The sequence below is a fragment of the Mobula hypostoma genome, chromosome 19 (assembly GCF_963921235.1).
Source record: "Mobula hypostoma chromosome 19, sMobHyp1.1, whole genome shotgun sequence".
In the NCBI taxonomy this organism is placed as follows: domain Eukaryota; kingdom Metazoa; phylum Chordata; class Chondrichthyes; order Myliobatiformes; family Myliobatidae; genus Mobula; species Mobula hypostoma.
In genome coordinates, this window is record NC_086115.1 from 18,069,128 (window position 1) to 18,087,144 (window position 18,017).

At 43.6% G+C, this 18,017-nt stretch overlaps 1 protein-coding gene across 2 annotated transcripts in view; it reads left to right on the forward strand.

Moving 5' to 3' along the window:
* The window catches only part of slka (STE20-like kinase a), a 134,510-nt gene that overhangs the window by 60,548 nt on the left and 55,945 nt on the right, over positions 1-18,017 (forward strand). For both annotated transcript variants that reach the window (XM_063071440.1, XM_063071441.1), the window contains exons 4-5: positions 16,076-16,225; positions 17,761-17,833. In XM_063071440.1, coding sequence (XP_062927510.1) covers positions 16,076-16,225; positions 17,761-17,833 — 223 coding nt within the window. The remainder of the gene's footprint in view (positions 1-16,075; positions 16,226-17,760; positions 17,834-18,017) is intronic.

Below are 18,017 nucleotides of genomic sequence, written 5' to 3' on the forward strand. Positions count from 1 at the left end.
CATTGCCATAGATGGCTGTGCAGGCCGAATCATTAGTTATATTTAAGGTGGAGGTTGATAGTTTTTTGATTAATCGGTGTCAAAGGTTACAGGGAGAAGGCATGAGAATGGGGTTGTGAGGGAAAATAAATCAGCCATGCTGGAACGGCAGAGAAGACTCAATGGTCGTAGGGCCTAATTCTGCTCCTAAATCTGATGGCTTTATGTTAACAAAGTTTAAAGTTCAAAGTAAATTTTATTATCAAAATACATATATGTCACCACATACAACCCTGAGATTCATTTTCTTGTGGGAATACTCAATAAACCTGTAGATTAATAACTATAACAGAATCAATAAAAGACTGCCCAACTGCCCAGAGGGCAGAAAACAACAAATTGTGCAAATAGAAGAAGAAATAATAATACTAAATAAAACTGGAAGAAGATGCCATCAGCAAACAACGTGACTGAATGTGATGTACTTCAGACATTTTATGAAACCACTTCTTTTACTACTTCTTTCAAACGTGGTTCTGCTACTATTAGAGCCTGTGATTTAAATTTCGATGGTGTGTTTTTGGAATGATTGAGTGGAAAAGCAAATTGTGCAGAGGATACGGAGACTCTGTGGAGAGATATAGATAGGTTAAGTGAGTGGGCAAGGGTCTGGCAGATGGAGTGCAATGTTGGTAGATGTGAGGTCATCCACTTCGGAAGGAAAACTGGAAGATCAGATGATTATTTAAATGGTAAAGGTTTGCAGCATGCTGCTGAGCAGAGGGACTTGGGAGTCCTTGTACATGAATCACAAAAGGCTGGTTTGCTGGTGCAGCAGGCTATCAAGAAGGCAAATGGAATGTTGGCCATTGCTAGAGAGATTTAATTTAAAAGCAAGGAGGTTATACTGCAACTGTATAGGATACTGGTGAGGCCGCATCTAGAGTACTGCGTGCAGTTCTGGTCTCCTTACTTGAGGAAGGATATACTGGCTTTGGAGGTGGTGCAGAGGAGGTTCATCATCATCATCATCAGGTGCCGTGCCCAGTTTGAGCTTTGACTGCCATGGCCAACACACTCCTGTTTCGGGTCAAGTGGATCAATTCATTGGTATTCATTTCCAGTTCTCTAGCTGCTGTCTCCATTATCATTTGCCTTTGCTTTCCTCTTGCTTTCTTCCCTTCAATCTTTTCCATAATTACCGTGCATTCTAACTCCTGTTTCCTAATCACATGTCCAATGAAGTCATACATTATTTCTCTTTTCGTGCTTGCTCTGTTCATGACATCCTCATTAGATATTCATTTCACCCATGATATTCTTCACATCCTCCTCAAAAGCCACATCTCTGCTGCTTCAACTCGTTTCCTCATGTTACTAGATATTGTCCAACATTCTGAGTCATATAACATAACTGGATAAACGTAACATTTCAGTGCTCTGAGGCGGGTTGTCATGCCTAGTTTAGTGTTGGTCAGTATATTCTTCATTCATGTAAAGGTGTCTTTTGCCATCCCTATTCTTCTTTTGATGTCCATGTCCCACCTGCCACCTGATGTCACCCAGCTTCCTAAGTAGCAAAAGTTCTGTACTTGTTTATGTCTTCCCCATTTATTCTCAGCCTGCAGATTGGATTCTCCTTCTTTTTAGATATCACCATGCATTCTGTCTTTTTGCAATTGATAGATAGACCCATTTCTGCACTTTCTTCAACAACTGTATCAATTAAGTTTTGTAGTTCTTCCTCCGTACTTCCAATTAACACAGTGTCATCTGCATATCTAAAATTATTGATGTTTTCACCGCCAACTTTGATTCCCAAGATGTCTCTTTATTTTTTGTAATATTGTTTCACTGTACATATTAAACAAATCAGGGGAGAAAACACACCCTTGTCTAACGCCTCTCTTGATTTTTGTAAACTGACTCACTTCTCCATCTATTTTTACAGAGGCAGTTTGTTCCCAGTACGGATTTCTGATTGGGCGGAGGTCTTTCAAATCTAGATCTAGAGTTTCCTGTAATATTTCAAAGGAGGAGGTTCATCAGGTTGATTCCAGAGATAGGGGGGTTAGATTATGAGGAGACTTTGAGTCACCTGGGACTGTACTTGCTGGAATTCAGAAGCATGAGAGGAGATCTTATAGAAAGATATAAAATTATGAAAGTGATAGATAAGATAGAGGCAGGAAAGTTGTTTCCACTTGTAGGTGAGACTAGAACTAGGGGACATAGCCTCAAGATTTGGTGGAGTAAATTTAAGGACCAAGATGAGGAGGAACTGCTTTTCCCAAAGTGTGGTGAATCTGTGGAATTCTCTGCCCAATGAAGCAGTGGAGGCTACCTCAGTAAATATATTTAAGACAAGGTTGGATAGGTTTTTGCACAGTAAGGGAATTAAGGGTTATGAGGAAAAGGCAGGTAGATGGAGATGAGTCCATGGTCAGATCAGCCATGATCTTATTGAATGGCGGAGCAGGCTTGACCGGCCAGATGGCTGACTCCTGCTCTTATTTCTTTATGTTCTTCTGCTGTTATGTTGCTGTCTCCGAGGGAGTTCAGTGAGTGTGTGATCTGGAGGCCAAGAAGCCTAGGGATGCTGTGAGCCCATTATCTATTGCATTTCTTGCTGATCTCTTCAATTAAAGCATGGAGCAAGATTGAATCAATGAGGATGAGAGTGGAAGGCGAGTGGGTGTTTAGCGCATCTACTTGCATACGACCAGACACTCTCTCTCCCTCTTTTTCGAAGGTGCTGGAATCTTGGGTCCTGAGCAAGGTGTAATTGACACGATTTGTGGATTGGACTCTGCAGTTCATGTTATGATGTGTGTCTGGTTTCTGAATACTCCTTTTTTTTAAATTGCTATTTTGTGCGATTTTGATCAGGGTGGACTGGCTGTGTGGCCTGCAGTCAATGAACAACATAGCGCTAAACTGAACTGAACTAAACTGAACATCCCTAGACTGTTTCAATGACTTTGTGGTTTGATGTTTTATATTCTGTGTTTTTCACTCGTTTTTTGCCTTTTGTACAATTTGTACTTTTTTTTCACATTGGGTGTTTGATGTTTTCTTTGAACGGATTCCATAGTTTTCTATGTTTCGTGGTTGTCTGTGGGTAGATGAATCTCAGGGTTGTATACTACTTACATGTTTTGATAATAAATTAACTTTGAACTTTAAATAAGCAATAAATATCAAGAACATGAGATGAAGAGTACTTGAAAGTGAGTCCATTGGTTGTGGAAATATTTCAATGATAGGCCAAGTGAAGTTAGCCCCTTTGATTCATGAGTGTGATAGCTGAGGGGTAGTAACTGTTCCTGAGCCTGGTAGTGAGAGTCCTGAGGCTCCTGTACCTTCTTTCTGATGGCAGCAGCAAGAAGAGAGCATGACCTGGGTGGTGGGGATCCTTTATGATTAATGCTGCTTTCCTTTTATGTAGATATACTCAATGGTGGAGAGGGCTTTAACCATGTTGGACTGGGCTGTATCCACTACTCTTTATAGGATTTTCCATTCAAGGGCATTTGTGTTTCCATACCAGGCTGTGCTGCAGCCTGTCAATATACTCTCCACTGCCCATCTATAGAGGTTTGTCAAAGTTTTGGATGTCATGCCAAATCTCTGTAAGTAGGGGTGCTGTTGTACTTGCCTCATAATTGTACTTGTGTGCTAGTCACAAGACAGGTCCTTTGAAATAATAATACCTAGGAATTTAAAGTTGCTAATGCTTAGGAGTTTAAAGCTGCCGACTCTCCAGCTTCTGTTGTGCTTACAGAGTTGACCATGCACCACTCCTACCCCCCTTTACATCGGTGGCACAGCAGTGGAACTGCAAGCTGTTTTAATCACCTGGGAGTGCACAACACACACAACATCTCGTGATCCCAGAGCACATCCTATACAGACAGGAAAACTTACCAATGTCTCTACTTTCTGAGGAAGGTGAAATGAGCTGGACTTTGCACATCCATACTCAGGTCATTCTATAGATGGATGGTAGAAAGCATCTTAAACTGCATCACTGCTTGGGATGGAAACTGCACTGCGGTGGACAGGAAGTCTCTACAATGGGTAGTCAAAACTGCCCAACACATCACTGGCATCAGCCTACCCACCATAGAGGGAGCTGGAAAAGAGCCAGTAACATCATGAAGGATTCTCCCCACCGCTTCCACACCCTGATCATGCACTGCTGTCCCACTTCCATCAGAGAGGAGGCGACATAGCATCCACACCAGGACGACCAGACTCAAAAAAAAGTTACTTTTCCCCAAGGCTGATCGACACCTTCACCCACTAACTCCACCCCTACTTTATTATTTCCCGTCAGTCACCTCATGTAACAATTATTTACTTCTCCTTATCCTTGTGTACAGAAAATGACATTAAACAATCTTGATCTTTATCTGTGAGGTTGGTCAAAGCATGTTTCAGACTAATATTCTTTCTTTATTTACATACATAGTTATTTCATCTTTAATTAAATACTTTGAAAAATCAGCTAACTAACCTGTAGTTCTGCAGTGTATCTCCCCTTTGAAAGCGATTCTCTTAATGAATATTCTCCAGCTAACACACTGAAATATCATTCATGGGATCGCACTTCTCTGTCTCCCTTGGGACCTGCTGCTTAACCCTCCTTGTTCTGACTAACTTGACTTTCAGATGGATGGTGCTTCTCTCTTATCTTGCAATGTATTTTGGTATCTTTCTCGGGAACCTTTGATACACACGTAATAATTACTTACAGAGCTTTTAGATTGTCCTCAAGTAAACAAGTCTCTCCTTTTACAACAGGAGAGTGTAAGGAACAGAAGAAGTGAAGGCCACTTAGCCCATTGAGCCTGTCTCACAATACAATATGATCATTTGCTGGTCTGCCCCAACCCCCATACCATCAGCCGGTTCTCCATAGCCCTCAATTCCCAGTAACAGTTCTGGAGTCATCCAGCACAGAAACAGGCCCTTCAGCCAACCACACCTATGCTGATCGGCAAGCACCCATTTATACTGATCCCATTTGCCAGCATTTGGTCTGTAGCCTGTGATGCTGTGACCATCCAGATACCCTGTAAATTACCTCCACCGTTCCCTCAGGTGCTGTGTGTAAAATATTTTTACTTAGTTCCCCTCTAAACCACTTACTCCTCAAAGCTCTGCCCTCTGGTTCCTGGCATCTCTATTGTGGGGAAAAATTTCTCACTATCCACCCTATTTACACTTCTCATGTTTTATACATCTATCAACTCCTTCCTCAGTCCTCTCTGTTCCATGGAAAACAAACACAACCCATCTAATCTCTCCATCCAGGTGAATCTCCTTTGCAACCTCTCCATGCACTCACATCCTCACTACAATGTGGTGTCCAGAACTGCCAATGTTTTATAAAGATGTGCCAAGACCTCTCTGTTATTATGTTCTAATAAAGACCAGCACTACCTTCACAGCTTGTCTGTGCTTCCATCTTTGTGAACCTTCAGACTTGTAACCTAAGATCCCTCCGTCCTACATTAGTGGTATGTGTCCTACCTATATTAGACTTCCCAAATCACAACATCTTGCAAAACTTGGGATTAAGTTCTGTCTCTGTTATTACTCCAAATTGTCAACTGATTTAGTGTTGTAGGTAGGTAGGACTGAGGAGTGAGATATAACAAGGAGATCTGGGAATACAGGTCTATAATTCATTGAAAGTGGCTTCACAGGTAGATAGAGTCATAAAGAAAGCTTTTGGCACATTGGCCTTCTTATATCAAAGTATTGAGTGCAGGATGTTATGTTGAAGTTTTTTAAGATGTTGGTGAGGCCTAATTTGGAGTTTTGTGTGCAGTTTTTAGTCACCTACTACAGGAAAGATGCAAAAAGGTTGAAAGAATACAGAGAAAATTTACCAGGATGTTGCCAGGACTGGAGGTCCTGAGTTCCTAAGGAAAGATTGAATAGGTTAGGAATTTATTCTTTGAAGTGTAGAAGATTGAGGGGAGATTTGATAGAGGTACAGTACACAAAATTATGTGGGATACAGATAGGGTAAATGCAAGCATGCCTTTTTAACTGAGGTTGGGTGGAACTACAACTAGAGGTCATGGGTTAAGGGTGAAAGGTGAAAATTTCAAGGGAAACGTGAGGGGAAACTTCTTCACTCAAAGTGTCAAGAGAGTATGGAATGATGTGCCAGTGTTAAAGCTAAGGAGAGGGCATATTAGGAAGCAAAAATTAGTGGGAAGACAGAGGATTGGGAAGTCTTTAAAACCTTACAAAAGGAAACCAAGAAGGTCATTAAGAGAGAAAAGAGTAACTATGAAAGGAAACTAGCAAATAATATCGAAGAGTATACTAAAAGCTTTTTCAAGTATATAAAGAGTAAAAGACAGGTGAGAGTAGATATAGGACCGTTAGAAAATGATACTGGAGAAATTGTAATGGGAGATGAGGAGATGGCAGAGGAACTGAACAAGTATTTTGCATGAGTCTTCACTGAGGAAGACAGCAGGATACCGGACACTCAAGGGTGGCAGGGAAGAGAAGTGTGCGCAGTCACAATTACGACAGAGAAAGTACTCAGGAAGCTGAATAGGCTAAGGGTCGATAAATCTCCTGGACCAGATGGAATGCACCTTCGTGTTCTGAAGGAAGTAGCTGTGGAGATTGCGGAGGCATTAGCGATGATCTTTCAAAAGTCGATAGATTCTGGCATGGTTCCGGAGGAATGGAAGATTGCAAATGTCACTCCGCTATTTAAGAAGGGGGCAAGGAACCAAAAAGGAAATTATAGACCTGTTAGCTTGACATCGGTGGTTGGGAAGTTGTTGGAGTCGATTGTCAAGGATGAGGTTACAGAGTACCTGGAGGCATATGATAAGATAGGCAGAACTCAGCATGGATTCCTTAAAGGAAAATCCTGCCTGACAAACCTATCACAATTTTTTGAGGAAATTACCAGTAAGCTAGACAAGGGAGATGCAGTGGATGTTGTATATTTGGATTTTCAGAAGGCCTTTGACAAGGTGCCACACATGAGGCTGCTTAACAAGATAAGAGCCCATGGAATTACAGGAAAGTTACATACGTGGATAGAGCATTGGCTGATTGGCAGGAAACAGAGAATGGGAATAAAGGGATCCTATTCTGGTTGGCTGCCGGTTACCAGTGGTGTTCCACAGGGATCAGTGTTGGGGCTGCTTCTTTTTACATTGTACATCAACGATTTGGATTATGGAATAGAGGGCTTTGTGGCTAAGTTTGCTGACGATACGAAGATAGGTGGAGGGGCCGGTAGTGCTGAGGAAACGGAGAGTTTGCAGAGAGACTTGGATAGATTGGAAGAATGGGCAGAGAAGTGGCAAATGAAGTACAATGTTGGAAAGTGTATGGTTATGCACTTTGGCAGAAAAAATAAACGGGCAGACTATTATTTAAGTGGGGAAAGAATTCAAAGTTCTGAGATGCAACGGGACTTGGGAGTCCTCGTACAGGATTCCCTTAAAGTTAACCTCCAGGTTGAGTCGGTAGTAAAGAAGGCAAATGCAATGTTGGCATTCATTTCTAGAGAAATAGAGTATAGGAGCAGGGATGTGATGTTGAGGCTCTATAAGGCGCTGGTGAGATCTCACTTGGAGTACTGTGGGCAGTTTTGGTCTCCTTATTTAAGAAAGGATGTGCTGACGTTGGAGAGGGTACAGAGAAGATTCACTAGAATGATTCCGGGAATGAGAGGATGAACATATGAGGAACGTTTGTCCGCTCTTGGACTGTATTCCTTGGAGTTTAGAAGAATGAGGGGAGACCTCATAGAAACATTTCGAATGTTAAAAGGCATGGACAGAGTGGATGTGGCAAAGTTGTTTCCCATGATGGGGGAGTCTAGTACGAGAGGGCATGACTTCAGGATTGAAGGGCGCCCTTTCAGAACAGAAATGCGAACAAATTTTTTTAGTCAGTGGGTGGTGAATCTATGGAATTTGTTGCCATGGGCAGCAGTGGAGGCCAAGTCATTGGGTGTCTTTAAGGCAGAGATTGATAGGTATCTGAGTAGCCAGGGCATCAAAGGTTATGATGAGAAGGCGGGGCAGTGGGACTAAATAGGATAAAATGGATCAGCTCATGATAAAATGGTGGAGCAGACTCGATGGGCCGAATGGCCTACTTCTGCTCCTTTGTCTTATGGTCTTATGTTAGTGGTTCATGCCAGCTCGATTTCAGCATTTAAGATAGGTACATAGACGGTAGGGGTATGGAGGGAAATGGTCTGGGTGCAGGTTGATGAGAGTAGGCAGTTTAAATGGTTCAGAACAGACTAGATGGGCCAAAGAACCTGTTCTGTGTTATACTTTTCTATGACTCTGACCCTATAAGATTGTCCTCACCATCAACAGCACCACCAATATTAATGACATCATACCACCTACATTCATATCCCAATCTCTCAAAGTTTACTAAATATTCCCAGTAGTCCAGCCTCCACACCCTTCTGGCTAGAACTTCCAGAGACTCACCAGCTTCTGCATGAAGTAGTTCCTACTCTTATATATCAGTAACTATGTCCTCTTGTGTGAGACTCTCCCATGAGTGGAAACATTCTTTAGAGTTAGATGAGTGGAGGATAATCTTCCTGAAGTACCCCCACTGTGCTCCCTTTGAGTATTTCCATAAAATCACTCTTCATTCTTCTGCAATGTGGATCTCCACTCATCTGGGACAGCTTCCTCTTCCCAGGAATTAGATCAGGCACCTCACTCTAACAATTCCCTTCTTGCTCATCTCAGTAAAATGTTTTTTTTTTGATGGATTTAACTATTCTTTGCACCTTATAGATTACTTTATCTTGCTGTTGTCTCTTGTTTCCTGCATAACTCCAGTTCATTCTTTAATCCTGTTCAATCTTCCACTTCAGTCCTATTTGTTTCCTAATCTACTTGCATGTTCCTGGCACTCAGGCTCTGTAAGCAGATTCACTCGTTAATAGGAATAAACCTCCACAGCTTAGGTCCTGTAAGCAGACTCACTTGTTAATAGGAGTACACCTCCGCAGCTCTGTATTTTTCAGCCCAAGAACCACTGCTTTGCTTTCTCTTTCCCCATCCCCCTTCCCTGTATCCCCACTAACCCCTTCTCTCCCCCTCCTCTTATCCCTTCCTTCTCATTCCCACATCCCAACCCCTTCTCCCATCCTCAACACCCTTCTTTCTTCCCCGCCCCACCACCACTCTTTCCTTTCTTCCCTCCTTGGCTCTATAACTCTCCTTACCCTTATGACTTAAGCTAAGCACAACTCCAATACCATATTCAAGTTTGCTGATGACACCACTGTTGTAGGCCGATTCAAAGATGGTAATGAATCAGCATATTGAAGGGAGATTGAAAATCTGGCTGAGTAGTGCCACAACGACAACCTCTTACTCAGTGTCAGCAAGACCAAGAAGCTGATTATTGAGGAAATTGGAGGTGTATGAGTCCTCATCAGGCAATCAGAGGTGGAGAGGGTCAGCAACTTTAAATTCCTCTGTGTTATCATTTCAGAAGACCTGTCCTGGGCCCAGCTCTTAAGTGCACTTGCAAAGAAAGCACGGCAGTGCCTCTACTTCCTAAGAAGTTTGCGGAGATACGGTGACATCTAAAACTTTGACAAACTTCTATAGATGGGTGATGGAAGGTATAATGACTGGCTGCATTACTGACTGGTTTGGAAACACCAGTGCCCTTGATTGGAAAATCCACAAAAAGTGGATACGGCCCAGTCCATCACGGGTAAAGCGCTCGCTACCCTTGAGCACATCAACATGGAGCACTGATGCAGGAAATCAGCATCCATTATCAGGGACCCACTCCACTCAGCTTATGCTCTCTTCTTGCTACTGCCTCAGGACTCATACCACCAGGTTCAGGAACAGATATTACCTCTCAATCATTAGGCACTTGAACCAGTGGGGATAACTTCACTTGCCCATCTCTGCAGTGATCCCACAACCTTTGGACTCACTTTCAAGGACTCTTCATCTCATGTTCCTGATATTTATTACCTTTTTTGTTTGTTTGTTTATTTATTTATCTATTTATTAATTAATCTATCTGTCTATCTATCTATTTCTTCTTTTTGTATTTGCACAGTTTGTTGTCTTTTGTACACTGGTTGTCTGCCCTTTTGATGCTGTCTATCATTGATTCTATTATGGCCATGGATTTATTGAGTGTTCCCACAAGAAAATTAATCTCAGGGTTGTATATGGTGACAAGTATGTACTTTGATAATAAATTTACTTTGAACTTTGAAGTTTGTCAGCGTGGACAGATAAAAAAGCCAGCACAGGTGTGGTGGGCTGAAGGGCCTGCTTCTATACTGTATGACTGTTACTCTAAATCCAGTTGTATCGACATTTCCCCTTTGCAATTTGATTTTAATCTTACAATGAGGTCTTCACTCTCCAGGAGTTCCTCGTGAACAGAGCATCGACCTAGTTCATTACCTTCCCTTAAATTGACTAACACCCTGCTAGGGCAGAGTGCTCAGGACATATTGCTTCAATCACCCCTTTTATCCATCAGCTTCCACTCAACTAGATAATTAACTGATAATTAAAGTAAACACTCTCTCCTGCAGATGTCCATCCTGTAATTTAAAATATGCCTTTGCCCTCAGCCAAGTGACGAGCCACGAATAAAGCAGGGTCAAAATCAGGTTTATTATCACTGACGTAAATTGTTTTGTGACAGCAGTACAGTGCAATACCTAAAAAAATACTATAAATTACATAACAAAATATATTAAAAAGTAAATAAATAGTGCAAAAAGAGTGCGAAATATGAGGTAGTGTTCATGGACTGTTTAGAGATCTGATCGCGGAGGAGAAGAAGCTGATGATTGTGCATCTCAAGGCTCCTGTGCTCCCAGATGGTGGTAATGGGAAGAGGGCAATCTGGGTGGTGAGTGTCCTCCATGATGGATGCCGCCTTCTAGAGGCATCAACATTTGACTTCGTCCCTGATGGTGCGAGGCTCCTGCTCATGATGGAGCTGGCTGAGTTGACAGTTCCCTGCAGCTTTTTCTGATCCTGTGCATTGGTGTTTCCACATCAGACAGTGATGCAACCGGTAGATATGAAGAATTTTGCTAGAGACTTCGGTGACACACAGCACTGAGCAAGTCTTAGGCACATGTAAAAAAAATATGTAAAGTGAAGATACTTTCAAAACAATGAAATGAAAAGCTTCTAAATATCAAAAAAATTACTATAAAGAGCAGTAAACAATGAAATCAAATCAATATTTGGTGTGACCACCCTTTGCCTTTAAATACCACTTCTCTTAGGTACACTGTCATGCAGTTTTATAAGGAAATTGGCTGACAGGTTGTTCCAAGCATCTTGGAAAACTTGCTACAGTTCTTCTGCAGACTTTGGCTGTCTCACTTGTTTCTGTCCTTCCAGGTAATCCCAAACAGCCTCAATGATGTTGAGATAAGGGTTCTGAGAAGGCCATAGCATCTGAAACCAGATAAAAAATCTAGGGTGCCTAAGACTTTTTCACAGTACTGTACCAAATCTCCTCAAACTCCTAATGAAGTACAGCCACTGGTATGGCTCCTTCATAATTGCATCAACATTTTTGGCCCAGGTAGATCTTCAGAGCTATTGACACCCAGGAACGTGAAACTGCTCACCCTTTCCATTTCCCTTTTCTGAAGTTCGCAATCAACCCCTTGGCCTTACTGATGCTGAGTACGAGCCTGTTGTGACACCACTCAACCAGCTGATCTGTCTTACTCCTGTCATTTGTCTGAGATCCTGCAATAACAGTTGTGTCATCAGCAGAACTTGGGGAAAGGGCACAATAGCATTAATGGTCAACTCAATCGCTTTACTGTGCCGGTGAACACTTATTGGGGTTTGATTTCCATTGTTATCTGTCAGGAGTTTGTCCATTCTCCCCATGACTGTGTTGGTTTCCTTGCACCTTCTACAGAGTTAGGGTTAGGTTAGGAAGTTGTGAGCATGCTATGTTGGTCTTGGTAGCAAGGCGACACCTGTGGGCTGCTCCCAGCACATTGCAAAGATGCAAACCGTATGTTTCAATGTACATGTGACAAGTAAAGCTAATCTTTTTTTCAAACTTCTCATGGTGTTTGAGCAGTACCTAGCCGCACAGTCATGTGTGTGGAGAAGGGAGAGCAGTGGACGAAGTACAGCAGTGTGCCTGTGTTAATTGTCAGCGTAGAGATATTGTTTCCGGTCCGCACTGACTGTGGTTCCCAGGGCAGAGAAGGGTTGGTTCTGCCACCTCCCCATTCTAATCTAGGGGAAGACTTTGTAGATTTGCTTGGATTTCCAGCATCTGTAGATTTTCTCTTGTTTGTAGATTTATTTGCAGGGATGTTGTGTGCAATTCCAGCTTACCACACTGCGGGAAGGACGTGAATACACTACAGAGCATGTAGAGGACTTGAGCAAGGCCTTTGACCAGGTCTTGCATGGTATATGGTAGGCTGGTGTGGAAGGTTAGATCACTGGAGATCCAGGGTGAGTTGCCAACTGGATACAAATTGCCCTGGTACAAGGAATCAGAGGATGTTAGTGGAGGATGTGTTTCAGATTGGAAACCTGTAACCAGTGCTTTGATGCAGGGATCAGTCCTGAGTTCCCTGTTGTTTGTCATGCACATTAGTGATCTGGATGATAATAATATAGTTAGCATGGTTGGTATGTTTGTGGATGATACTGAAATCGGTGGTGTACTGGACAGTGAAGAAGGTTGTCTAACATTACAGCAGGACTTAGATTACTGGGAAAGTCGGCTTTGGAATGGCAGATAAAATTTAACTCAGACAATTGTGAGGTGTTGCATTTTTTGTAGATTGAACCAGGACAGGATTTGTGCTGTAAATGGCAGGCCCGGAGAGTGTTGTGCAACAAAGAAACCTTGGAGTAGTTGTATATAGTTTGCTGAGAGTGGTGACACAAGTAGACAGGGTGGTTGGGAAGGTGTTTGTCACACTTGCCTTCATTGATCAGAGTACTGAGGACATGATTTACAACTGTACAAGATGATGGTGATACCACATGGAGAACTGTATACCGTCTGGTTACCCAACTATAGGAAGGATGGATTAAGCTGGAAAGAATGCAGGAAGGATTCATGAGAACATTACTGGGACTGGATGGCTTGAGTTATCTGGAGAGACTGTAAAGGCTGGGCCTTCTATCCCTGGAGTGTATGAGGCTGAGGGGCGACCTTAAAGAGGTATACAAAATGATTAGGAGATAGGTAAGATGAATGCTCACAGAGTATGGGTAGATTTAGGGTGAAACTGGAAAGATTTAAAAGGGGCCTGAAGGGCAAATTTTTCATACAATGAGTGATGGGTAAATGGAACAAGCTGTCAGAGGAATTGATAGAGACAGGTACAATTATAACATGTAAAACACATTTGGACAGGTACATGGGGATGAAAGGATTAGACAGATATGGGCCTATGACAGGAAAATGAGAGCTGGTCAGTTAGGCAACATAATCAGCATAGATGAGTTGGACTGAAGGGCATGCTCTATAGCTCTATGACTCTGTGTGATTTGCCAGGATGGAGTGCCTTTGATCCCACCACCAAGCACATCTTTCCCTCCCTCCCCCCCTTTCCGCTTCTCACAGACATCGCTTCCTAGTGACTCCCTTGTCCACTCGCCCCTCCCCACTGATCTCCCTCCTGGTACTTACCTTTGCAAGTAGAACAGGTGCCACACCTGTCCCTACACCCCCTCCCTCACTGCCACTCAGGGCCCCAAACAGTCCTTCCAGGTAATGCAACACTTCACTTGCAAATCTGTTGGGGGTCATCTACTGTATCTGGTGCTCCTGGTCTGGCCTTCTGTATATCGGTGAGACCCAACGTAGCTTGGGAGACCGTTTCACAGAGCACCCACACTCTGTCTGCCAGAAAAAGCAGGATCGCAAGGTGGCCATCCATTTCGGTTCTATTTCCCATTCCCATTCTGACATCTGAATTCCCATGGCATCTTCTACTGCCATGATGAGGCCACATTCAGATTGGAGGAGCAACATTTTATATTCTGTCTGGGTAGCCTCCAACCTGAGGGCATGAACATCAATTTCTCAAACTTCTGGTAATTGCCCACTCCCTTTTCACCATTCTCCCATTCCCATTTCCCTCTCTCACCTTATCTCCTTACCTGCCCATCACCTCCCTCTGGTGCTCCTCCCCTTCCTGTTCTTCCACAATCTTCTATCTTCTCAACCAGATACCCCCTTTATCTCTTTCACGCATCAGCTTCCCAGCTCTTTACTTCACCACCCACCCCCCTGGTTTCACCTGTCACCTACCATCTTGAATTACTTCCTCCCTTCCCCCACCTTCTTACTCTGAGTTCTTGTTTTCTTTTCCAGTCCTGATTAAGGGTCTCGGCTCAAAATGTCAATCATTCACTCTTTTCCATAGATGCTGCCTGGCCTGCTGAGTTCCTCCAGCATTTTGTGTGTGGTGCTTTGGAGGGGTTGAATTTCTTAGAGCAGAGGGGGCTAAAAGGATTTCTGACAGAGGTGAACAAAGTTATGAGTGGTAGATAGCAAAAAGGTTTGCCTCTTGGCATAGGTTAAGGTGGGAGCCAAGGAAAGAATTTTTCAGCCCGAGTGATGTTGGAATTGGGAACACACTACTGGAGGGGGTAGTTGAGGTAGAGGCTCTCACAGTGGGAAAGTATCTCCATCACCACTTTGAGACTGCATGGCAGGGAAGGCTGCCAAGCCAGTATTATAGTGTATGTAGGTGAGCCAAAGGGCCTGTTTCATGCTGCTTCACTCTATGAATTGACTTGCACTTAAACTGTAACTGAGTCCAAAGTCAGAAACAAATGGTTCTCAACAACTCAATAAAAAATGACAAATATTTTACCAAAAAAAAAACGAGTGAAGCCTCTGCAGTCCTAAATCGTTTTTTTATTGCTGATTTTGTTCTTGTACCCCTTGATGTGCACTGTGATATTTTTGTGTGGACAGTGCGTAGGTGTGATGGTAATTCTTTGTGTGGACGGTGTGTGCATGGTGATTTTGTTCTTGTGTCCCTTTGTGTGGATGGTGAGTTGATGCACGGAGGGAAGGTTTAATAACTGGAAGTACTGATTTTTGCACAGTCTGAAGAAATGTACTTTAAATACCAATCAAATATAAAATCAAAGAAATGACTAGCCATTTCTTTAGTGAAAGCCATTGCTTATACATTTCTCTCTGAGAGAACAAGGAAAGGGGCAAGGAGTCTCTTGGGCCCAGAAAATAACTTTACCGCTGCCCCAAGTTGGATTGAGTTGGAGCCTGCCATGCTTGGCTCGCTGGCGGTCTCCAGTGGTTTCAAGGTGGTACTTCTCCAAGTTGGGCTGACAGCAGAAATTCAATTACAAGATCTGCAGATGCTGTAAATCCAGGCAACACACCCAAAATGCTGGAGGAACTCAGTAGGTCAGGCAGCATCTATGGAAAAGAGTGCACAGTTGATTTTTCAGGCCAAGTCCTGATGAAGGTTCTTGGCCTGAAATGTCCACTGTTTACTGTATTACATCGATGAGGCCTGGCCTGCTGAGTTCCTCCAGTACTTAGTGTGTGTTGTTTGGGAATTCACAGTTCCCTTTCCAAACAGCAGATTCAGGTTCAGACTCAGATTCGTTTATTTAGAGTATATCAGAACATACAGTGAAATGCACCATCTGCATTAACAGCAAACACAGCCAGGGATGTCCTAGGGCAGCCCACAAGTATTGCAACACATTCTAGCACCAACAGAACATGCCTACCATGTTCTGTAGGGACAACACAAACAGAACAACAACAGGAAAACAAGCCCTTTTCCTCCCTCTCACTCACCCACCCACTCATATTCACAGACAGGCTTCCAATCCCAGGACCGGAGAGAAGAGCTAGCTGATACCGTCACAGGGGCAGTGCTGTGATATTGCAGGCACAGTGTCAATGTCTGTTCATAGTGTTCAGTGCCAGAAATACTAAGCAGCTCAGTCAGCATCTGTGGAGAGAGGACCTGAGTTAGTATTTCAAGTTTCCAGTTTTAATCTTCTGTGTTACTTCCTGTCTGTAGAATTGGAGAGGCCACTGACTGAACCCCAAATTCGCGTCATCTGCAAACACACCCTGGAAGCACTGAACTACCTGCACGATAACAAAGTGATCCACCGAGATCTCAAGGCTGGGAACATCCTGCTCACCATGGAGGGTGATGTGAAGCTAGGTAAGGCCTTGGTCCATTATTAAACATGAGGTTTTGGGGCACTTGGAGGCACGTGACAAAATAGCCGAAAGTTAGCATAGCTTCCTTAAAGGGAAATCTTTCCTGACAAATCTGCTGTAATTCTTTGAGAAAGTTACAGACAGGATAGAAAAGGGAGAGTCGGTGGATGTTGCCTACTTGGATTTTCAGAAGACCTTTGACAAGGTGCCGCACATGAGGCTGCTTAACAACATAAGAACCCATGGCATTCCAAAATCGGAGGTGCAAAGGGACTTGGAAGTCTGAGTGCAGGATTCCCTGAAGATTAATAGACAGGTTGACTGTGTAGTAAGGAAGGCAAGTACAATGTTAGCATTCTTTTCAAGAGGACTAGAATATAAAGCAAGACTCATTGCTGAGGCTTTGGTCAGACCGCACTTGGAATATGGTGAGCAGTTTTGGCCCATTATCTAAGAAAGGATATGTTAGCGTTGGAAAGGGTCCAGAAGAGGTTTATGAGAATCATCTCTGGAATGAAAGGGTTAACATATGAGGAATATTTGATAGCTCTGGGCCAGTGCTCACTAGAGTTTAGAAGAATGAAGGGGATTTCATTGATATCGATCAAACATAGAGTGAATGTGGAGAGGATGTTTCCTATAGTGGGTGAGTCTAGGACCAGAGGGCACAACTTCATAATACAAGGATGTCCGTTTAGAACAGAGATGAGGAATTTCTTTAGCCAGAGGGTGGTGAATCTGTGGAATTCATTGCCACAGAAGGCTGTGGAGGTCAAGTGATTGGGGTGTATTTGAAGTAGAAGTTGATAGGTTCTTGATTAGTAAGAGTGTCAAAGGTTACGGGGAGAGGGCAGGCGAATAGGGTTGAGAGAGAAAATAAATCGGCCATGATGGATTGGCAGAACAGACTCAATGGGCTGAATGGCATAACTCTCCTCCTATGTGTTATGTTCCTACAGGCAACTCTTTGTCAGCAGTGAGTTGCCTGTGTCCCTAATGAGTGAGACCCATGACAGGGCCTGGGATCAGTGTCCGACCTATCAGCCTGTGGACACCCCCAACCCCCACCCCCTACCCTACAACCCAGGATCAGCAGCCGACCAGGGACAGCTCACTGGGACAAATGACTGCCCGCCACCCCCCATCCACTCCTCCCTCCTTCCTGGATGAAAAACTGGCCCCACTAGAATAACCGAAGGTTGAACAAACTCACCTCACAGCCCCAGTGAGCTCATTGGAAATGTAATGATGTGGGGGTATTAGTGGTGGGAGCTCTGTACAAGAAGAGCCTCTCTCTGTGCTCCCTCCCACCTCACTGGGTCCGGGTGGAAGGGGAATCTAGGTCTGGGTGAGGGAAGGGTTGGGGTGAGGAGTGAGGGGTCGGTACAGGTGGTCCAGGTTCAGTGAGCTGCAGATGCTGCTGTTTGATGCCCACGGTTGAATGAGATGAGAGCTGGGACATACCCTGTGAGGGTAGAGGTCTGTGACCATGTGTCCTACACTGAGTCAGCCCTACTCCTTGCTCTTGTGTTACAGCTGACTTTGGAGTCTCAGCGAAGAACAGCAGGACACTACAGCGAAGGGACTCCTTCATTGGGACTCCTTACTGGTGAGATGTGGTTTTACCACTTTGCCTATGCTTTAAGGTGCATGAACCAGTCCGTGTCTGTCCGGGATGTGTGTTAGGAACAGACCCGAGGTGGCGGAGGGTTTGTGACAGGAATAGAAGGTGAGTACGTGTGTTGGGAACAGATAGGGGGACATGTGTTGGGAATGGACAGGAAAGCATCTGT